At 31.4% G+C, this 24,976-nt stretch overlaps 2 protein-coding genes across 2 annotated transcripts; one reads left to right on the forward strand and one right to left on the reverse strand.

Annotated features, from left to right (window-relative positions):
* Nucleotides 1-1,142: 1,142 nt before the first annotated feature.
* On the forward strand, nucleotides 1,143-10,490 carry mRpL24 (mitochondrial ribosomal protein L24). Its single transcript, XM_088273232.1, has 6 exons — nucleotides 1,143-1,323; nucleotides 3,935-4,110; nucleotides 4,781-4,898; nucleotides 5,826-5,966; nucleotides 8,954-9,085; nucleotides 10,334-10,490. Exons 1-6 carry the CDS (start codon nucleotides 1,228-1,230, stop codon nucleotides 10,430-10,432), a joined length of 762 nt encoding a protein of 253 aa, XP_088129358.1. The 5' UTR covers nucleotides 1,143-1,227; the 3' UTR covers nucleotides 10,433-10,490.
* A 3,943-nt stretch (nucleotides 10,491-14,433) lies between these two features.
* Nucleotides 14,434-21,805, reverse strand: LOC148301442 (uncharacterized). The gene is made up of 4 exons (XM_088273228.1): nucleotides 21,683-21,805; nucleotides 18,283-18,394; nucleotides 16,525-17,580; nucleotides 14,434-15,537 (listed from the first exon to the last, which is right to left on the reverse strand). The coding sequence occupies exons 2-4, from the start codon at nucleotides 18,382-18,384 to the stop codon at nucleotides 15,421-15,423; spliced, it is 1,275 nt and encodes a 424-aa protein (XP_088129354.1). The 5' UTR covers nucleotides 18,385-18,394; nucleotides 21,683-21,805; the 3' UTR covers nucleotides 14,434-15,420.
* Nucleotides 21,806-24,976: the final 3,171 nt, after the last annotated feature.

Genomic DNA, 24,976 nt, shown 5'->3' on the forward strand with positions numbered 1-24,976 from the left:
GTACATAACGCCGATACGCCGATTTTTGCTGGCACCGTACAAAAAATACATTGCTCAAGAATACTACTGAAACGTGGTACATATATCAATGTTATTTTCCTTTTAATGTACAGTTATTACAACGCTGATGTACCTGATTATGTTTGGTTTGAAACTTTTTAAAAAGTCAACTATTTTTTTTTTACTTTTTAGATGCAGTAAATAAAATATATATAAAATAAATCAAATAAAATATTTCAGTCATGAATACCCAGAGTGATTCGTTTTATCGGAAACAATTATGTGGTTTCTCACATAAGCCTCAGATTTAAAATATTGGTATAGTATTATCCAATTTTTTATGAAATATTTTATAGTTCAATATTTTTAGACAAATAAATTATTGTCATTTTTTTATTTCAAACGCCTAACCTAACCAATAAAAAGTGAAAGGAAAAATAAATGAAACTAGTACTTTAAGCTCATAACTATGTGTGGCCCAAAACTTTTGAAAGACATTTTTGCTGCACCTGCATTAATTACAGAGGCCTTGAATTGTGCGACATTCATTGAATTCTGACCATCAAATGACTGTTTGTTTAATAGCTTACCCTTTGAATATTTCCAAAATTGTCAGCAGTGCATCGTTACAGACAAATTGAATATGCGAAAAGTGTACGCAAAGCTGTTTTCAATTATGATAATGGCACGTCTCTTCGCGTCTATGAGTTCCTAGCGAAGCAAAACATAGTGCCTCTATCACAACCACCCTTCAGTTCTGACCTAGTCTCGGGCCAATTTTTTGCCCCCGAGGTTCAAAACTGCATTCAAAGGAGGCCGTTTTGATAGCATCGACTCTATCCAATTGGTCGTAATGATAACTCTGAAGGATGTTTCCGTCTAAATGCTAAAATTAGTAACAAGAAATATATATTTTTTGGTATAGAACAGTATCGACCAAATATTTACATTAGAGGCAAGAACTCACTATCATCCCTTAGTTTTCTTGACAAAAAACGGTTTAATGATAACAATTACTGTAATGTTACTAAACTCATATTAGGTACAGTTTATTGAGACATCATACTAATTTTACCATAAACAATGAATAAAAAAATATTATTACTGGCAACCATGACAAAATTTTACTACGCTGGCAACATAAAACTGACATTTGTTTTTGACTCTCCGTTGATTTTTTTAGGTTATATGAAGTTCGTCCAATAAATTACACATTATTACATCAAAATGAGGATATTAAATTACCTTAGCCAAAAAGTTGGAGAACTCACTATTAAATATTCAAATTTACCAGAGTCGTATATTAAACGGAGCTATGAGCAGGTATATAGAATTATAGCAACCTAAAAGATTTTTGGTTATGTTAGACGTCTCTTCTTCATTCTTTGAGTAATATATTCGTATAACTCCTGAAAGACTCGTTTGTGATTATGCCATACCTACACATTTTATTCTTTTGGCTTGGAAATTTTAATGTAGTTGTAATGTTTTTGTTCACAAATCTGGATTATCTTCACTAAGGAGTCCATATTCTTCTTCATCTCAACATAGATGAAGAAGAATATGGAAATCTGGGTATTTACAGGGCTTCCGACCTATCATAGGGTGGTTAAGTGATCACTATTATTAAACATTCACCAATTCTACCCATGATTGACAACCACACTACTCAAATTTTTGGAACTCCTAGATACATTAATTAATCTTGTTATACAGTACATATAAGTTGTGTCGGGTTGTGGTCCTTCTCGGTTCGAACCCACTCTACCACAATTTGATACCTATTTCTAATGAGCTTCTTAGGCTCACAGAAATAGTATGAAATTGAAATATTTGTGTAAATAATAAAAACACTTTTTTTTTTTTTTTTAAGTTCACTACAGCCATCTATGTTGGATCGAGGAAAGACTTGTAAATTCCCAGACTTTCATATTGTTCTCATGTTGAGATGTTAAAAATGTAGCAGAATGTAAATTTTCATGTCAATTCTGGTAAACGGGCAAATGAAAAACATTTATTCATAGATATTGTTGACGGGAATAGGGAAGGATGCAAAGAGAACAAAGATTAACTTTTAATTGAGTTTATTTAATAACAATATACGTGTTTTTCTAATCGACCGACCACTGTCGTAGATCCTCTTATTCGCTCTGCGCCGCTCTCTTGCGCACCTCTGCTTGCTTACATCCGACGCCCACAGATGGCGGTATACAATGTTTTCATTGCTTAAATCTAACACCCCCCCTCAATGAAAAATCCATAAAAAAAAAATAATAATAAACACCCGCATACTACATATTACAAATTTTCTTTAGCAAATACTGAGCCCTAACTTTGTTAACAATCTTTGTACAAATATCTGCTATTTGCTCGTTGGTTTTAATATAATTTAATACTATGTAGTATACAAAACTTAAATATATTTAAATGTATTGACGAGTTTTGATATCTGTTGACGCGAATAAGAGGATCTACGACAGTGGTCGGTCGATTAGAAAAACACGTATATTGTTATTAAATAAACTCAATTAAAAGTTAATCTTTGTTCTCTTTGCATCCTTCCCTATTCCCGTCAACAGATATCAAAACTCGTCAATACATTTAAATATATTTAAGTTTTGTACTGACATTTCTTAGTGGAACTGCATTTTATATAATAAAATGATAACTACAGTGGAACCTCTCGTAATGAGCACCGTTGATAACGAGCGACATTTCGCATAACGAATTGCAGAGAAAGAGCAAGTTCCTTTTTCACAACATTCACTTGTGATCCGGGACTTCCGCACCAGTCAAAAGATTTTTTTTTCACTTAACGAGTAAGATTCTGGAACAAAGTATACTCATTATGAGAGCTTCCACTCTATATAGTTTTTGCCACATAAATTTTATTTGACCAGCACCGGGTATCGCCAGTCTGATGATGTCGGTTACGACAAAATCCGGTCACTGGTTAAATAAAATTTTTCATTTTCATTCAAACCCTTATCCACACCCTATGGTGCATAGGGCACTGTATCATATAAACGCAGTGTTATCTTGATCATTAACATATGAAGGAAAGGTGATCAGCCCTCCGCTTCAGTCCAGGGTTATAAAAATTCTTGGAACTTCTATAAATATTAAAGTGAAAAAATCACTAATTTTTATTTGACCCCCCCTGGGAATCGAACCCGGGACCTCCAGAATGGTAGCCGAGCGTGCTGACCATTACACTACGGAGGTGGACAAATAAAATTTATATGGAGAAAACTATTTAGTGGTTATTTTATTCTACGTTTGTATTTGGTCGAAAAAGATTTGTATATTAAATAATTGAAAGCGATCAGGTAAGGAGTCGAAATAATCGGCGGGTATGTATGAGGACATGAATGTGGAAGAGGTGAAGAATGTTTGCAAAGACAGATTGGTGTGGCGTTCTATTCTCTCTCAATACTCCTGCGGGGAAGCAGCGTGATGGTTAGTTAGTTAGTTAGTTTAACAAAAAGATTTGATCAATAATATCTGATCTTAGTAATGTACCTTAACTAACTAAGTAACCATCACGCCGCAGGGGTAGGCAGAGAGAATAGAACGCCATACCACTCTGTCCTTGCAAACATTCTTCGCCTCTTCCACATTCATGCATCTCCTCATACATACCCGCCGATTGTTTCGACTCCTAACCTGACCACTTTCAAGTATTTGGCATACTTGATCGTGCCAAGTTTTTCTCTGTCTTCCTCTGCTCCTTTTTCCAATTACATTCGCCTCATAAATTTGTTTTACCGTTCTTTCCTCACTCACTCGTTCTACATGTCCAAACCATCTCAACACACCTTTCTTAATTTTATGGATAAAGCTTGTCTCAGCTTTGCATTCTTTCCTTATTTCACTATTCGAACATCTATCATACATTGTTTTGTCGCACATTCTTCTGACCTTTTCATCGTAGGTCTACTACAGAACACCTCGAGGCTGCCCAAATTACTTGCCGCGAACTGTGCAAAGGAAGAAATTCCGTTTCACTACCAACCGGCCATGGACGTATGGCTTCCGACAGCAGAACATGCCCAGCAAGTTGAACAAGAAGGTCTTTATAGAGCCAATTGGAGACTGGAGCATATTCAAGTGAGTAATATTTTATACATATTTGTCCGCCTCCGTAGTGTAATGGTCAGCACGCTCGGCTACCATTATGGAGGTTCCGGGTTCGATTCCCAGGGGGGTCAAATAAATATGAGTGATTTTTTCACTCTAATATTTATTCTATATTACCCTGGACTGGTATCTGAAGCGGAGGGCTGATCACCTTTCCTTCATGTGTAAACGATCAAGATAACACTGCGTTTATATGAAGCAATGCCCTATGCATCACTGGGGTGCGGATAAGGGTTTTATTATTGTTATTATTTAATATTTTATACTAGCTGTACCCGGCCACGCGTTGCTGTGGCTTAACTTGGTCAAAAGAAAAAAATATGAATGCACACAATTCAATTTGATTCATTTTACAATGCTTGTGAAGCAATGAAAATAGTAATAAGATAACCTATGAAACAATAATGCATTCCAAAATGCTGAGCGTCAATATCTGTCAAGAAGCACGCTGTCGGTCATGAGTAACATGTAGTATGAGTGTGTGGCTTTGCGATAGCGTATTTGCCAAAACTGAAATTAGTTGCGATGCCATAGAATCGGAGCGGTTGTTTACTTCGTTACTCAACATCTATGATACATCGTTTTGTTGCACATTCTTCTGATAATTCATTCATAATAATGAGTTTGTGAAATATTTCAGAGGTGACCGGGTGGAGGTATTGGTGGGGAAGGATAAGGGTAAACAAGGAATGGTGGTTCAAGTCATTCAGGAGAGAAATTGGGTGGTCGTTGAAGGACTCAACACTCATTTCCGGCGGGTAAAATTAATTTTACTATGTAATAATTGATATATCGTAGTCGTACAGGAGAAAGTGACCAACTGACAAAACGTAAAAAGTTCATGAGGACCATTCAAATCACTTTTGCTTGACAAGAAAATAAATCGTTGGGTAATATATCCAAAATAAAACAAGGTTAGTTGGATTGAATTCTACATTTATTTATGTATGTGTTAATATGCGTTTCGTCTTCTTCGGACATTATCAAACACTGACTAAAAATAAATAAATCGTAAATATTTTTAGTCAGTGCTTGATAATGACCTAAGAAGACAAAATGCGTCACGTATTAACATATACATAAATAAATATAGAATTTAATCCAGCAAACCTTGTTTTATTTTGGATATATTACCCGAAAATTCAATATGGAATTCTACCAACTGTCTACAGTTACAATAAATAAGAAAATAAATAGCAATGCAGTTAGTCATTTTTAACAAGTCAATATATTATACTTCCATGTTTAAAATCCCTTGGGATTTTTTCAGAGCAATATTAACCCTTACTGGTCCAATGTCGAATGAGATTCGACATCTATTTTTTCCTCTTAGGTCCCATGTCGGATGTTATTCGACATTTTTTCATCATTAGTATTATTTATTTAAATTCCAAACTTACATTTTTGTCACTCGTATCTATTACAACAGTAGGTGGAGCCGAGGACAAAAGATTTTTTCCAATTAGAATGTAACTGTCTACCTAGATTTTTTTTTTAATTTTAAGGGACCGAAAAGGGTTAAGCTAGTAAGATATCAAATAGTCAATGATCACGTTTTTGTAAAAAATGCACTTGGTCACTTTCTCCTGTGTGACTACGATATAGACACCATTGAGAAATGAAAGCTAGAGTACTTTGGCCATTTTATGAGGAGCGAAAAATAATCGATTGAAATTTGATTTTAGATGGGCAAAGAAAAGAATTTCCCTGGCGTGTTGGTGGGTAACGAGGCGCCATTGTTGGTCACAACGCAAGTGAAGCTGGTCGACCCAGAGACCATGAAATCTGTCGATGTGGAATGGAGGTTCACAGAAGATGGAGAAAAGGCTAGTACTTAACCTGTTAACCGGGCGGGACGCATAAATACTTCAAACGTAAACAATATCGGCTACAAGTAGGACATATATATATATATATATATATATATATATATATATATATATATATATATATATATATATATATATATATATATATATATATATATATATATATATATATTTATATATATATATTTATATATATGAAACGCATCTTTTTGATACTTACCTATCCTGCCAAAAAAGAGTAAAAAATGATTGAGAATGCTTTTTTTAAAGGAATGACCCGCAAAGTCTCTACATTTATATAGAGGCTTGTCTGCAGATAGGATAGTAAGGATAGGGAAGGCAAATGTGAAAAATACATCACAAACACCCGGATCAATTGAAAATAAATCTTTCTTGATTTTGTCAGACTTACTTTTATAAATTCATTTTACTTGATATATACCACTTTTTCTAAAAAAGCAGTAGTTAATTTAAATTAAAAACTTGACTTTTAGATGGGACTTGTTATTATTATTTACCTCACTTATTATGTACAACGTTTATGGGCTATTAAGTAGATTTTTGTTTATTCTGAACTTAAAATGAATGTATTATTTTGATAAGCGGGAGAAAACCACCTAAAACTCCTCAGGAGAATGCGGACTGTTGACTGTCGTCAGCAGATCTTCCGTTCCAGTAGAAAAGGATTTGACATTTTGTGTCCTAGCTTGGTCTATGGTACCAATATCTTTCGTTTTTTAATGAAAAAAGATGTATATCTGAGCATCTAAGGGCCCACGAACTAGCATTTGGCTGGCTTCGGTCATCAGTTTAGAAGGTATTAAGCCGGGCTGGAGAGTCAATGTAGATGCTGACTAAATAAAGTAATACAATAGCAAGCCAAATAGATAAAACATCCAGACCTGCTTCTTACGAAGTAAATAAAAAAAAATATAACCAAAATATTATAAGAGTGCTAACTGAGCAAGATGCATCTTTACACACTTAGGCTGCGGGTTGTGGTCGTGGAGAGGATCTGGGCTGAGTTCTTGGTTATGTTTTGAGCATTAGATTCAGTATAGGGTTCAATGTGCGAAGCATGTTCGGAACTCGGCTTAGGGATAATTCATGACTAAAACTCTAGGCCTTGCACACTCTTTACTCCAACACAGGATACACTAATACAACACACCACACCACACCACACGCCACATCAGGCAAACACATTTTATTTTGAGCTTAATAGTATTTTCACTCTTTCTTGTTGTTATATATATATATATATATATATATATATATATATATATATATATATATATATATATATATATATATATATATATATATATATATATATATATATATATATATATATATATATATATATATATATATATATATATATATATATATATATATATATATATATATATATATATATATATATATATATATATATATATATATATATATATATATATATATATATATATATATATATATATATATATATATATATATATATATATATATATATATATATATATATATATATATATATATATATATATATATATATATATATATATATATATATATATATATATATATATATATATATATATATATATATATATATATATATATATATATATATATATATATATATATATATATATATATATATATATATATATATATATATATATATATATATATATATATATATATATATATATATATATATATATATATATATATATATATATATATATATATATATATATATATATATATATATATATATATATATATATATATATATATATATATATATATATATATATATATATATATATATATATATATATATATATATATATATATATATATATATATATATATATATATATATATATATATATATATATATATATATATATATATATATATATTTATATATATGAAACGCATCTTTTTGATACTTACCTATCCTACCAAAAAAGAGTAAAAAATGATTGAGAATGCTTTTTTTAAAGGAATGACCCGCAAAGTCTCTACATTTATATAGAGGCTTGTCTGCAGATAGGATAGTAAGGATAGGGAAGGCAAATGTGAAAAATACATCACAAACACCCGGACCAATTGAAAATAAATCTTTCTTGATTTTGTCAGACTTACTCTATAAATTCATGTTACTTGATATATACCACTTTTTCTAAAAATCTAATTGTTACATGTTTTTCGATGCATTCCGCATCATTTTCAAACTCCGTATGTGAAGCTAAATCAAAAGTGTTGAGTTGCGTCCTTGGGACGTTGAAGGATGAAATTGTTTAGGAGCTGCTTCATATTTTTATTTATTTTTTATCAGTGGGAACATGGACAATAGAGGAAGACTTCAGTCATTCTCATATTGTTAATTATAAGTTCTAAAAATTTCTTTATTTCAAAATGTTTTAATTGTTTAAAATGTTTAATTTATAATTTTTAGAATGTGTCACAATAAAATTTATTGCCACAATAAGATTTAAACAAATAGTGGTATTTACCATGTACAATTTTAATTAAAAATGGATAGATATTACCACAAAGTGACTTCAATTAATCAATTAATGACCATTATTGACTTCAATTAATCAATTAATGACCATTATGACTTATATTACACATTGTGAACAATTTATCGAATTGTTGGGTAATATATCCAAAATAAAAAAAGGTTTGTTGGATTGAATTCTACATTTATTTATGTACATATATGCTAATATGTGACGCGTTTCGTCTTCTTAGGAGATTATCAAACACTCCTGAGTGTTTGATAATGTCCAGTAATGTAAGAAGACGAAACGCATCACTTATTAACATGTACATAAATAAATGTAGAATTCAATCCAACAAACCTTGTTTTATTTTGGATATATCACCCAACAATTCAATATGGAATTCTACCAACTGTCTGCAGTTACAATAAATAATTTATTGAATGATATATCTCTCCGCAGGTGAGGGTTTCTAAAGAAACAAGTCGTATCATCCCAATACCAAAGCAGGCTGAAGAAACAAAAGATTACAAGATCAAAGGAACTTATCTAGAGAATGAAAAAAAAGATACTTTGACGAATGCCATTTCTAAGGTATGTTTAAAAAAAGTAAATAATTATACATAGTGGAATTAATTAGCTTATTTTTAACACAGATAATGCTATCAATATGTCATTGTTATCATTTAAGTCAGTCATAAATTTAAAATATCAACGAAAGTTAACACATTATTTGCGGAAAATGCTTAACCCTTTCAGGACACCTGGTTACTGCTGCTAACCACAAATTTAAAATAAATTGTCTTAGTGCCTAAAGGTTTCTAGTTAAAACCCTAGTGCAATATATGTTGCCTATGTAATAGAAATAGTGCTTGTATAGATTTCATGTTGGTATCATTGTCTTAGAGCTTATTTCTGACCATTTATTGTGGCGATGTGCACATGTCGGGATATTTATAGGTTATCTGTATCTTATTTATCAATTTTGTGAGGTTATTGAACGAAATAGTCATAATAATATTAAAAATAAGTAGTGTTATATATTACCTCATATTTTCAAGAATAAATGCTTTTATTTATACTTTATAAAACATGGTCTTTGTTGCTAACCACCAGGCACACAATGTGTATTTTTAATTTTGTTGAGGGATAAATATCGTATCAATCTGTGTGCACAATTTTCAGTAAATTTTCAGTTGCCGTATACACTTATTTGTAAATAATTTCTAGAAATAAAAATGTGTTAAGTAAAAAAATTTTTATTCTGTCCTCAAAGGGTTAAAAGTGTCTTTTATATACTGTTAGTAGAGAGCACGAGATGCTTATGAGCGTTCTATTTGCTCACTTTTGGTAGAGCCTGAGAGACGCTAAAATATGTACATTGCACAGATGGGAATTGGGTGTTGCGGTTACTTGTGATTAGTATACTGAGGGTCGGGCGGCATATTGATTTGATTTATGGCTTATATTAACGCTTTTAATCTCATTTTATTTTTTGATAATTTTTATTGTATTCTTGCGAGTGTCCTTTACTACATATAACCTAAAATATAATTTATACCCACACACAGGTCATGCCTTTGTGGGATCTTTTTTAGTATTTTTATATTATTTTTTTTGTACCTGTATTTATTTTATATTGTGAAATGCAAAATAATTTCAAATAAAGAAGAAAAAAAAAGAAAAAAACCGCCATACAACAATGTGTTAAAATAACGGGAATTTAATAATAATAATAATAAATTTGGATAACTTATATAGCGCCATTTTCGTAAAAAAATACCTCAAGGGCGCTTCACGGTGAATTCTGAATTCGGTGAATTAAACCTGTTTATTTTTCAGATTACCTTCTCACCTCAACTTAAAACATTTGAAATGGATATTATGGACAGCATGGGGATCAAAGAGGATAGAAAGCCGGCCCCCACATGGTGGTGGTAGATGTTACTTTTTAATTCTGTAGTAAAATATTAAAATATAAATATATGTAAATCAAAAATACATGAAATTGTTTTATTACTTTTAACCTGTCCGAGAGTGAGTTTCTATGGACAAAATTGTATCTGTGGAGTAAGTTAAAAAAAAATTACATTCTTATGATTTTTTATCATTGTCAATGCTTTAAGCAAGATATTTTCTTGGAAAACAAAGATATTTACACCAGTAAACATGTTTTATATCAAAATTATCTATCTTTTATTTCATGGGTTTTCTTTGAGAGTGTTATTACAATGATGATGTCACACAAACTTTATTTGAAGTAAAATGTAGTTAAAACAGAAAAATAATCTGTGGTGTAGTTTTAGTGTTCAAATACAAGATTTTGAGTGTGTCCTATTACTTGTTCACAAAATCTGGATTATCTCCAATTACAGGAGTTATTTTATTTGCAAATCATTTGATAGAGTCCAATCACGAATTTAATAAAGAAACAGGGGTAAAAATACTACACACAAATGATAAAGGGTTAAAATTAAATAATATGGAAATGTTTCACATTAGAAAATCCATTAAAAATAACATCCAATTAATAAATAACCAAATAAATTTTCCATACAGCCCTTTATTCGACATAGCACTGAACCGATCAGCTCCTAACTCAACTCCTCCCACTTCCCAGAACCTACCCCCTTCTCTTTGAATCCTAATATAGTTTCCAACCTGCGTATATTTATATTACATTTTTACTTTATTATTTAGTTTCCCAAAAGCATGGTGGGACTAACAACTCGCTCTGCATGTTTTGCATGTGTAGTGATAGTGTATGTGAATAGTACTAAGTGAGTGTAGTGTAGTGTTGTTCGCATGATTGTTAAATTGTAGTGTATGTCCTGACGAAGAGACGGGTACGTCTCGAAACCGGTAGACAGAAGTAGTCGGTGAGTGGTTATTTACTAACATTACTAATATCAATTAATGAGTTATTTTCATATTATTTTTTGACATATCATCAAAGACGAAACAGAATATGGAAGTCTGGGCATTCACGGGGCTGACAACCACTTTTCTTTTCATCTCACCTATAGATGTCTCTAGTGAAGTTCTAACGATTCAAGAACAATGTTTCAATATTGGTTCATATATATATAGAACTTCCAAGAATTTGAGTAGTGTGGTTGTCAATAATGGGTAGAATTGGTGAATGTTACACGTGTGTAAAGAGATTACTTAAACCAGCCTATGACGGTCGTCAGCCTTGTGAATACCCAGATTTCCATATTCGCCTTCATCTTTGATGAGATGTCAAGAAATAATATTCAAATACAACCATAGATGGCAGTAAAGGTGCCATTTTATAAATAATATTCACTGGGCTTTAGCTATAAGCGCTGCCATTCATGTATGCCTATACTCCTTTGAGGAATGTTTTGTTTGGACAATGCAGGACCGCCAATCCGGAGTGATCGCCAACGTTGGGGGGACCCTACAAGGCATATGAAGAAGGTGTTCCTTATTCTCTCCAGTAATCTACCTTGGCGTGGGCTATGCAGTGCCATGTGAGGGAGTCTAGATGGTTCCACTCTCCTCACATGCGCATACCATTGTCTTCTTCGTTGTCTTCCCCACCTAACGACGTCTTGGATCTCGCATATTTTTCTTATCCTGGGGTTCCTGATTCTATCTCGTAGACTCTTGCCAGATATGCTCCTTAGAGTTTTCATCTCTGACAATCTTAGGGCGTTTTTTGCTAGTGCAATGTCCGCTCTGCATTCGATCCCATATCGCTCACTCCTTTCAACAACGTCATAAGTCAAAAATTGACAATTTTCAGTTGTGCATGTTTTCGGAATGCCCAGAAAATGTTGTATATTCCAGCAAAAGCGGCATATTTTTAACTTAATATTTACCAGCTACAGGGCAGAAAGATTTGTTTTTGCATTATGAAGAAAAGGTCTTGTTTAATTATATTTTTTTAAAATACTAAATATTTTTCAAATGGAGAAAAAACCTTCAGGTTTTATCTAAAAAGATCTGTTGCACTGTAAAAACTTCAATAAGTGGCTTGATATTTATTTTGAATACATATTTTTAAACTTTTAAAAACTATCTCCTGAAAAATCAAATTTTTTGATAATTTTTAACGTTGTTGAAAGGAGTGAGCGATATGTCATGATGGGCCGCAAAAAAGTTTTATATATTCTAATTTTGGCTAAAAATTAATTATGTGAAAGCTTAGGGAAAAAAAAATATAACAAGTTTCGTGGAAAAATATAACAATCTTCATTCGATTTGTGATAGCTTTTCAGTAAATAAAACAAAAAATATTTACAATATTTAATTTTTGGACATAAAAAATAATATTTTTACATAATGTATTCATAATACACACGGAGTTATTATGTATTGGGAGAATAATTAGAAAAAAATAATAAATCATCTTCAATTTAAGTGGATTTTTCTAATTCAGTTCAGATTCAGTTTTTTTTTCAGTTGAATGCCAAAAATCGGTATTTTTTACCAGTTTAGTTATCAATACAATAGTTCTGTTTGCAACTGTGAAAAGGTTATATGAAATCATTTAAGTAAAATCAACATTTAAATTATAAGCAAACAAATTAAACACCATCTATCCTAACACTTCTTATAATTCAGTGTTCACTTTTTGTAATACCACTCAAAAATTCTACTTCACAACTACAGGTTTCGGAATAACTATTTCATCATCAGTTTAACTGTAGACTATACAAAACATACTAGGTATCGTAAATACCTGTTCTGAGGTACATAGCATATGCTTATTGCTATAAAATTTAGTCTTAGTAATGTCTCGAGGTGATTTAAATATGGTATCCTTATAAAAAAATAAGTAAATATATAGTATATATGTAGTATGTATTTCTTTAAAACATGAAATTCTCCCAAAAATTTACTCAAAATTAAAACTAAATGAAATTGAAATAAATATAAAAAATAAACCTCCAAAAAGGTATAAACTGATATAATAATAAGGTATAAAATAAGATAAAAATATAAGAAACTGGTGAAAAAATTACAACATACATAAATAAATCTTTGGTACATAAATAAAAAATGGATTTTCATACCACTTGGTGGTAATCAATGGTTTGTACTGCGTGAGGTCCCGGATTTAAAAATACTGATAGTCAAATAATTCTATGTATTGTACAATATGTTACAATCAATTATATATTTTTTTTAAAGACAACTATTTGCATATATTTATAACATTGTGGCGACTCGAAAGTAGGTCCCAAGGAAGTAGACAAGATGGTAGAGATTGGCAACACTGCAAACCGGTGACATGTTTTGCAGAGTTGCCAATCTGTGGCAATCCTATAAAAGTACCTACACACTGGCTATAGTTCCACACCACCTCAATATGAAAGTCAAATAATTCTATACATTGCACAATATATTACAATAAATTATTATTTTATATAAAAAAGACAACTATTTGCGTATATTTTTAACATTGTGGCGACTCGAAAGTAGGTCCTGAGGAAGTAGACGAGATGGTAGAGATTGGCAACACTGCAAACCGGTGACATGTTTTGCAGAGTTGCCAATCTGTGGCAATCCTATAAAAGTACCTACACACTGTCTATAGTTCCACACCACCTTAATATAAAACTTAACCAAAAACCAAAACTAAATTATATACATACTTGTACTTGATTTTTATTTTATTTTGGACATCACGTAATTAATATTGCATTGTAGAAATGGAACGAATGACCTTATATTTTATTATTATTTAATTGATTAACAATTTTAAAACACCTATTAACCCTTACCGGTCCAATGTGGAATCTCATTCGACATGGATTTTTTCCTCGTAGGTCCCACGTTGAATGTCATTCAATATTTTTTTCATCATTAGTATTATTAAGTTAAAATGGAAGCTCACATTTTTTTCACTCGTTAATTCATTTGTCCTCTGCTCCACATACTCAATTACAACAGTATGTGGAGCAGAGGACAAATGAATTTTTGCCCATTGGAATGTGTAACTGTCTACATGTATTTTTATTTTATTTTTTGGGCACCAGAAAGGGTTAAAAGTACTAATTAAAATTAGATAACTAATAACTTTGGTTTAAAAACCTCATAGTGGTCTGCTAGGCCATTTTACATTTGTCAATACTATATAATTTTTGGTATTGCTGTTAAATAAGCGTACCTTGTATGATTAATTATTAATTTAAAACTGGGTTTTTGTCATATCAACACCACCAAATGTATTAAGGTAGTACTCTATGCACTTTGGATAATGGTTAAAGAAATGGATGCTGCGTTATTATTATCATACTTTTTGCTGACGTTTCAGCCACCATTACAAGGCCATCCTCAGGAATAACCCAAAAAAAGGCATAGGATATTTTTTATGGGGAAAATTTTGGTCATCGATATTTTATCATTGAACCATGTAATATACCATAAGGTGTTTAACGCTTCCTTATTCATTAACCGTTCATTTTGTGTAATACCACTTAAAAACATTAATCTTATTTTTAAGGAATAACCCACGAAGCCTTTTTTAGAGGCTTGTCTGCAGGTAGGATAGGTTAATGTGAAAAATACATCACAAACATCCAGACTAATTGAAAATAAATCTTGATTGAATTTATTTTGCATTTGGCGAGAATCAAACCCGCGATGCCACTTTTGCAGTCGAGCGTCTACCCAACTACGCCACGGTACTACTTCATGACTACCGGTTTCAGAATAATCAATACATCATCAGGTCAAATGTAGCAAATGTGCTGACCTTATGATGGAATGATTCTTCTGAAACCGCTTGTCATGAAGTAGTGGTATTTCACAAAGTGAACGATGAATGATAAGGAGAGTGTTATATTACCATACCACAAAGTTAACAATGCTTTATATGTATATACAAAAAATACAAAGGTGTTTTTTCTAACAAGTGTTTAGTAGTAGTTCAATCCGTTTGTGTTAAAATTTACCTAAAGATAACCACTGTCCACAGCATGTTTCACAATACCGGCCATTCTAAGACGTCCAGCTTTCGTTTTGATTGGTTTTACATCCCAAACCTCTTCCACCCGAACTGCTTCTGTGCCCTGTTAAATAAAACATATCATTGATAATTTATTATTAATATTTATTATTAATATATTATTAATATAATGATTAAAACCAATATTTTTAGCTTTTCCACTTTTTTATTTGACCAGCGACCGGGTTTCGTCGTTACCGACATCATCAGACTGGTGGTGTCGGTAACGACGAAACCCGGTCGCTGGTCAAATAAAAAAGTGGAAAAGCTAAAAATATTGGTTTTAATCTAATAATAAATTAAAAATGCAATTCCATCACGAAGTGTCAGTGGATAATATAAATCTATTAAAAAACATATCATTGATGTTATTTTTTTTAAAAACAATTTAAGAAAGTGATAAAGAAAAATCACTGCGATATTATGAATTATCGTTTTATAGGAAAAATAACTGTTTTACACCAGGATAAATAAGTTTCTTGAAGGAATTAAAATACACATTGGTAAATTTACTACTCTTAACACATTGTTTGTGGGAAATACTTAAAAGCGTCTTTTAAATATGCTTATAAGCGTTCTATTCGCATACTTTTGGTAGAGCGCGAGAGACGCCAAAAAATATTGTACAGATGGGAATTAGGTTTGAGGTTACTTGTGATTAGTATACTGAGGGTCGGGGTTGATGAAAAAACCGCCCGCAAACAATGTGGAAATTATTTTCATAAAATTATTTTGTTTGTTCTTTTACACTTTTTCCTTCATATTTTCTTCTGTTCATTATCATTATTTCTACCTATTTTGCCAATTTAAAATAATTACAATAAGCTTCATACCATAATGTTTCATAATAATAAAAATAATTTGGATAATTTATATAACACCATTTTCATAAAATACCACCCCAAGGGTGATATTGTATGTTATATTATCCCCATGTTTAAATTATAATAAACGGGACATGTATAAATTTTTAAGGTTTTTTTGCATTTCCCATGAAATGATAAGAAGTGAAATTTTAATATTAAAAAAAATTGGTTTAAAAAGCACTTACTTTTATAGAATCCATTTCAAATGCATCTTCAGGGTCTAAAATTATAAACGGCGTAGACTCCATGCTGAACGCCACTCCAAAATATGAATATTTCTTCACCTCGTCCATGAACTCATTCCAGGAATAAAGTTTATCCGGATCACTGCCCATAACCCTGATTTGTTTGGCCAACACGTCGTAGTAGTACTTCAGCATGTCATGATAATGCTTTTCCCTCAATTCTTCCGACGAACAAGCGTAAATGAAAAAGGCAATATCGCAAATCGGCGTGGCGCACCGCGCTAACTGGAAGTCAATCATTATCGTATCCAAAGGTAAAATTGTCCCCGCTTTGTATTTGAACAAGAAATTGGGAGTCCAAGAATCCCCATGTCCAAAGACAGCGGATTTAGAGTTACCGTCCACCGCTGCTACCATCTTTGCAAACGTTTTATCCGTAGCAAAATCCTTAATCTTTTCTACATAAATACTCCCGGGATACTCTCGTTCAACCGCGTCTATAGTACAAGCGCATAACAGCTTCCACAATCCTTTATACCAGTCCCAATGTTTGGGGTTGTAATAATTCTCTTCTAGTACCGCGGCCGCTTTCGCAAACTCCTCAGGATCTTGGTCCTTAAACGCGAACGAAAGCCCGTGGAATTTAGCAAAAGTCTCCAAGATTTTTTGGCAATGCGGATAGTCGATTCCCTCCTGCCTCACAGCGCTTCCGAACCCGTGAAAGCTCAAATCTTCCAAAGCCAAGATGTCATCTACTCCGTTGGTCACCGAAGCGAAGACCTTAGGAAAACTGGTGAAAGGATCGGGTATATCTTTCTGCGATTGGAATTTCAACATGGCCGGGAGGACCTTGTCGTAAAATAGTATTTCGTTTCTGAAGAAGGTGTGGGATCTGAACGTTTTCCTTATCGCAATGTTTTGAGGGAAACATTTGAGGATAACATTCACGGAAACTTCTTGAACGTTTTCTGCCTCAGGGGAGACTAGTTTACCAAAAAATTTAATTCGATACAGGTCACTTAAATATGAATCACCTCTACCGGTGCCCCCGTTGTACTAAAATAAAAATAAAAAGCAATTTAGAATATGATTATCATCACATTTTTTCAATTAACAAATAAATTAATACCCAATTAAGTCGAAAGCTTTAGCTAAATCTACAAACATTTCTTATTTTTTTTATTATTTCTTATCTTAATTTGTAACTATGAAGAATGAAGAATATTAAAGTACTACTCAGTTTTATATCATGAAAATATGCATCACTTTTCAGTACATAACAGATCACTTGTTAATTATATTTAAAAGTAATATTTCAATGTCATAAGTGAAGTATCATTGACTACAAAACACTTGAATCAAGACATTGAAGGTGCATACGATTAGATTAACTTCGTATGTACTTATTGAACGTTTAAAAACATAATTGATACATTGAGACATACTTTTATCATCCCTTTTTCAAATACAAGTTCCAAAAGGAGAAATGCGATATTGATGTTCAATAATGGGCAGAAAGGTGAACATTACATAAGTGTACATTTTAAATATTAAAATCAAATACTGATTTTTAGGGTCAACTAAGTTTTATATTTTATTTATGAAATCATAAAATAAAAAATTTAAATTTGTCGTTACAATTTTTTCGCCTCATTACGGTATTATCAAACTATTGTCACACAAGTGTATATGTAATGTGATTACTTAAGCCAGCCAATTTTATATTTAAATCGACAAAAAATTATCAATAGTATTTACCTCGTGTTTAGTATACACCACATCTTTTTTAAACCATTTGCTCAACTGCTTGCTTAGGTAATCATCTGTCAAAGCTGCTGACAATTTCTTCAAATCGGTCATTTTCAGGGCACTAGAACATAAATTGCAAATAGATATTTTTAGACACTTGGAATTTGGAAAATATTGAATGATAGTACGGCAGTCCAAACTTAAGGTCCAGTAAGGGACTTTTTTTTTAATCTACTTAGTCCAAAAATGCAAAAACACGTTTCTCAAAAAAATATCCCTTACTGTGTTTTGAGTTTGGACAGCCGAGTACATATCGTGGGTATACTGGCAAAAAACGTTAACTCTAAAATCCCTGTTACATATTTAAAGCTCTTAGTCTAAATAAAATACCTGCTTTTCATGAATTGATTCGGCAGTCACTTTGTGGAAAAATCTATCCATTTTTAATTAATGTTCTACTTAGTAAATACCACTATTTCTTTAAATCTACTGTGACACGTGTTTTGATGCATTCCGCATCATTTTCAAACATAAGTCAAAATTTAATATTTTCGAGTTAACGTTTTTTGCCAGTACACCCTCCATATTATATTATTTAGTACATTGGGGGGCAACATGGCTTAAAACCAAGAAGCGATATCTTCCCAACAACCAAAAATAGGCAGGTAAGAATGTATGCAAGAATTGATGCAAAAAAAATTAGTAGTGTGGTTGTCAACAGTGGGTAGAATGGTGAATTTTACATGTGTATAAAAGTTATCACCTAACCAGCCTATAACAGGTCGTAAGCCCTGTAAATACCTAGACTTCCATATTTTTTTCATCTATGTTGAGATGTCAAAAAGTAAGAATGCTCAAAGAACACATTTTTTCACCGTGTGGACATCAGATAAATGGCTATATTTATGCTAATATATACAGTGAAACCTCTATCCATCGTTCCTCGAATAATCGATTTCCCGCCCGTGTCATTTATTTCTTCTATCCCGACTTAATTTCATACTAAATTAAACCCCATCGATCGTTTCTCTATCACCATTTACCGCATTTATCGTTCGAATTAAGCTGCATATTTGATACATTTTGTCTGTTTTTTTTACATTATTTCCAATTTTCTTACATTCAACGGCAATGTATGGGATAGAAACTATCGAAAGCTTGTGTAACCCATAGCAGGAGAGGTCGATATTGATGAAAAGGAGCCGCTGCCTGTACCTGCATTTCCAGAAGTGTGCACACTCTTTGAAAGAAAACTTTCTGCAACGCACATTCAATAACTGATGCTGAAAAAAATACTATTTGCAAAGCCGAAAATATACTATTGACTTACGAAAATAAAACAGTTAAAAAACAAAAGTATTTTTTAATATTCTATTCAGGTTTGGATTTTTTTTAAATAAATACATTTGCATCTGAAACATGTATTCTTCTTAGAATTTCAGCCTACGAATGGTTATGCAGATTGGGAGGACGGTATCTTTACTCGGTTGTATCTATTTGCGTATTGACCTCTTAATCCCGCATTCATTGTTTTCCCGCATTCATAGTTTATTTTAATAGGTCCCTTTAAAAACGATAGATAGAGGTTTCACTGTAGTTATAAAACAATAAAAATACAGCAAAAACATTACCGTCTGTATATTTTCTGACACTATAAGAAAAAAGATGAAAATAAAATATTAAAATAACATAGGTTTCATTTACGTTACTCTAGTATATCACTAATTTAGATAACATGATTTGAAGGCATGGCCTAAGATCAACAAAGACAATAAGTTAGGATGGAGCCAGAAAGGAGTGTAGTAGCAATTTTCTATACATTAAACTTTTTACCGTGGTTTACTCACTTCATAATAAGTTAGACACTATTTCCTGAGTTACATCACTAATTCAAAATTAATTAAATTAATATTAATAAAACCCTTATCCGCACCCCAATGGTGCATAGGGTACTGCATCATATAAACGCAGTGTTATCTTGATCGTTTTACACACGAAGGAAAGGTGATCAGCCCTCCGCTTCAGGTACCAGTCCAGGGTAATATTGAATAAATATTTTAGTGAAAAAAATCACTTATATTTATTTAACCCCCCTAGGGAATCGAACCCGGGACCTCCAGAATGGTAGCCGAGCGTGCTGACCATTACACTACGGAGGCGGCAAAATAATTCATAATTCAATTAAAGCAAATTAAAATTCTTAACTAAGAAATTAATACTGTTATTACTGCGAAAATAGCATTCAATTATTTAAAAAATGCTTTCCAAACATTTTCCACTTGCAGCACTTTTTTCCATGCAAAAATTTCTTACATTAAAAACTCTCAAGAAATGTCAAAAAAAAAAAATAAAAATAAAAATAATATGAAAATAACTCCTGTAATTGGAGATAATCCAGATTTTGTGAACAAGTATTTGGACACACTCAAAATGTTGTAAATAAATTATCTGGTCAAATTATAAGCTTAATAATAAAAATGAAAATGGTATTTTCTGGCGTTTCTCATGTGTGTGATTATAATCCGGGATTCGGATCTCACATACTAATATAAGAGTTTCTGCTTAATAAAAAGCTTCTTTACATCTCACCAATAGATGTCTCTAGTGAAGTTTTAGTGATTCATGAACAAGGTTTCCAAATTGGTTCATATATATAGAACTTCCAAGAATTTGAGTAGTGTGGTTGTCAATAATGGGTAGAATTGGTGAATGTTACACGTGTGTAAAGTGATCACTTAAACCAGCCTATGACGGTCGTAAGCCCCGTAAATGCCCAGACTTCCATATTCTTCTTCATCTTTGATGAGATGTCAAAAAAAATAAAATAATAATAATAATATTTAAAAACTCTTTCACAACTTTATGAACATACTTTAATTTGATTTTAGAATATCAGTTTTAAAAATATGTTTTGAAAGTAGAATCATATTCATTTCAAAAACCTAAGGTCAACCAGAAGGCTTATCTTTAAATACGAAGGAATGATTTTGATAAATACAACTTTTGATTTCAAAATTACAGTGATTTTGCTTCAAAATAGCAATTTATTTCAAATTCCATTTAGCCATATAAAAGGTTTTATAGTAGCATACGTATTTTATTATATATTCGTATTATTTAGTAAACTTTTAATATAAAAACAATGTTTTTATTACGACTGGCCCATACAGGCGAACCGCTGTAATTTTAGGGTTAAAAAGGGGAAAACAGTGAGATATGAACAAAAACATTAATGCGAATAATCTTGAAAATATATTAGTCAAAAAGATAATGTAATCGTCTTGAACTTTTATTGATATTAAAATAAATTTTCAAAATGCACATAACGGATAATTATTTACCACATTTGTTTACTGAAAGCAAAATATTATTTGTACAAATTTATAAGTTTTATGACTTAACAACTTACGTGTTTTAAATAAATTGCTGTATTATACAAAAATGTAATATAATGGACACTGATTTTGATGATAACTCAATGCAATAACACCGCCTTCGAAACGTCAACTTAATTTATATCACAAGCGATCGCAAGCTTAGAATATACAAAACGTTGACAGAACTCGACATTCAAAACTTTATCATTTACAATTTCAAGCGAAGATAAAGATGGTGCACTACAAATTATATTCCATCGCTTTTTTACACAGTCCACACAGGTGATATTTTGTCTTCTTGTAATTTCGCAAGTTGACATTAGAGGAACAAAGACAAATATATTTTACCGTAATCATAGAAGCTCTTTTACTAAGCTTGGAGTCTTTAAAAATGAATGAATGACAGGAGGGCCATAGATTTTTTAGATAAAGAACTTAAGGACAATCTCCACTACTCAATAATAAGTTCTTATTATTTTTTTTTTAAGAAAATAAAAAATATGAAAAACTTTTATTTTAAAGGCTTTTTTGCTAGTAAAATAATACAGATAGGAATAATTTTTTTAAATGTGACCAAACGCGCTGATCAGAAAAACAAAAAAGTTTAATAGATATTCTTGTTTAATTTTCTTTCATATTTTTATCTACTTTCTCTTTTCAAAAAACCTTTATTTTATTGCGTGTGATAAAATTATTTTTAAAAGGAACTGTCAAGAGAAAGAAAGAAAGATTTTTTTTATATTTTTTTATAAACACTGCCATAAACTATCAACAAAAAAGTGATATCAACCCTATTAAAAAAAAAAACTATGTATATGAACCTTCACATAAGTGCGACTGTTTATATTATGCAAGAATAGTATAGGTCCATCGGCTTTCATATAATATTTTTAATCCAAATAAGAAATTAGTTAAGTTTAGTTGTTATATTTTATTTTATATCCAAAAAGTAATATACGGAAGCACTTACTTCTTTAATAAACTTTGTATTATGGTGGCAGTGGAACTGTAATGACACAGAGTCCTGAAGAAGGCCCTTTTAACTCCTAAAGCCCGATGACCTCAAACAAAACGAGCCCAGCAGTGGTGGGTCTGATCTGACCCAGTACATAAATCGCCTTTTAGGCGTTTTTCGTCGGGTTTTTATATTTTATACATTAATCAAAATAAGCTACATAGCAATAGGATAATGTGCCGTAAGTTCTGTATGAGAATTTTCAAGTTTTTCATTTAAATTATCCAAGCGCATCATTTTTCATCCAAACGCGACCGCGCGCAGCTACCAACTACTACCACGGAGCATGTCGCATTCGTGTGAAGCATGGTCGGCGTGTGTGCGCATGAAGCAGTGATTGTAAACATTTTAATTTTTATTGAATTCAAATAATTTCTGTATTTATTTTTTTAACAATATTTTAAGTCATATCATAATATATATAATTTTATAGACATCAACAAATAGAGCCGCCAAAAAATTAGCAATGTTACCAATATTAAAATAACTCCATCGTTTCTGTGACGTCATTCATTGACAACTTACGAAAATAACGTTTTTTCGAAGGTGAATTTTCCCAAAAGAAAATGATTAATGAAAATATTTATTATATCGTCTATTATAAACACGAAACGAGTGTAATACAATCCTTTATAGGTTGAGTATGTTAAATTAGATATTCCTCCCGTCTGACAAAAACCCATTTTCCATGTTTTAAGTGTTTCAGAATTAGGTACCACTTCCTCTTAAGATTTTATTTCATTTTACCTGACGAGTTTTATGTAGTATTTTAAGTAATTTGTAATTGAATAAAGCAGGAATATTGTACAATCAGACAATAAAATTGAATATGACTTAAATTTATTAAAAAAAAAAAAATGCTTTATAAATAAACCCTCAACATAGTAACACCGTTATTCAATGTGTATTTTTTTATTACATGTATATTTTATTTTTTATTTGTTTATTATTTTAATTTCATTTTATAAAAAAAAATGTTGTAAAACATATATGGCTGACTAAGTATTGCACCCACCACATAGATTTATTATTATTTTTATATTCAACCTTTAGTTTGATTCTAAATACTTACTGGCTATAAAAACAACGACCTTTGTTTTTTCGCAGTTCATGAAAGAAACATTGTTATTATTTAAGATTAAAATGTTTTTTTTTTTAATAAAAATATTTATTTGGTGCAGTACACATCACAATAGTATGAAAACATCAAAGGATGATGTGGAATTCGCTACTCAAATTTCTCCACATCACAATATGACGTCATATGTAATTAACCTTAGAACTTAAGATAACATAACAGGAAGGTATTAATTAAGCTTAAAAATATATGTAAAAAATATAAGAAACCTTATGTGGTAGGTACCACACCATTCTTGGGTAATTCTTATGCTGTCGAAGCGGCCAGACTTTGGTAAAATTACCGAACCATTTGAAAAAATGCACCTTCTCTTTACAGCTTCAAAAAACCTCTGAAATATTGTTGAATTTCCTAATTCCTTGAAACCTTAAGTATAATATCATCACTTCCTCGGGTCCCCCCCCTTCCATAACTCCTTACCTGATCTGTCTTCCTTGTTTTCATCAATTTACAATTGATTATTTAGTAAAAAATAATCGGTGAATGTTACAAAGTGTATATATTGATCACTTAAACCAACCAACGACAAGTCGTAAGCTCTGTAAATTCCACCCCAGACTTCAATATTCTTCTTCTAATGTGTTGAGATATCAATAAAAAAAATGACGTAAATAACTCCTAAGTGGAGCAAATACAGAATTTGTGAAGAAATATTTGCAGACACTCAAAATATCGTGAACACAATATTATAATTATGATTTTACATTTCAACGTAGATGAAGAAGAATATGAAAGTCTGGAGATTTAAGGGCTAATGGCCTGTCATAGGCTGGTTAAGTGATTATTAACTTTATTCACCATTCTACCCACGATTGACAACCACATTACTAAAGTTTTTGAAACTCATACATATATACAAGAGTTTGGACACACCAAAAACGTTCTGACAATTTTATAACTCTTTATAATTCATATTTTTCCCTCTCACTTATATGTACATAAATTGAGTAGTCCACTTGCAAACGTAATGTTAAACAAACAAAAATTTTAGTCAATGGCGCCAATCGGAAGAACATTAAAAATATTATGGTCCGTATTTAACGTAATGTGACAAACTCGTTTAGTTAGGAATGAAATGGAATAGAAAAATCTAACTAACTAACCATCACGCCGCTTCTCCGCAGGGGTAGGCAGAGAGAATCGAATGCCACACCACTCTGTCTTTGCAAACAT

This window comes from Brachycentrus maculatus, unplaced genomic scaffold (genome assembly GCF_059751285.1).
Source record: "Brachycentrus maculatus isolate JH-2025_06_01 unplaced genomic scaffold, ASM5975128v1 h1tg000562l, whole genome shotgun sequence".
NCBI lineage: Eukaryota > Metazoa > Arthropoda > Insecta > Trichoptera > Brachycentridae > Brachycentrus > Brachycentrus maculatus.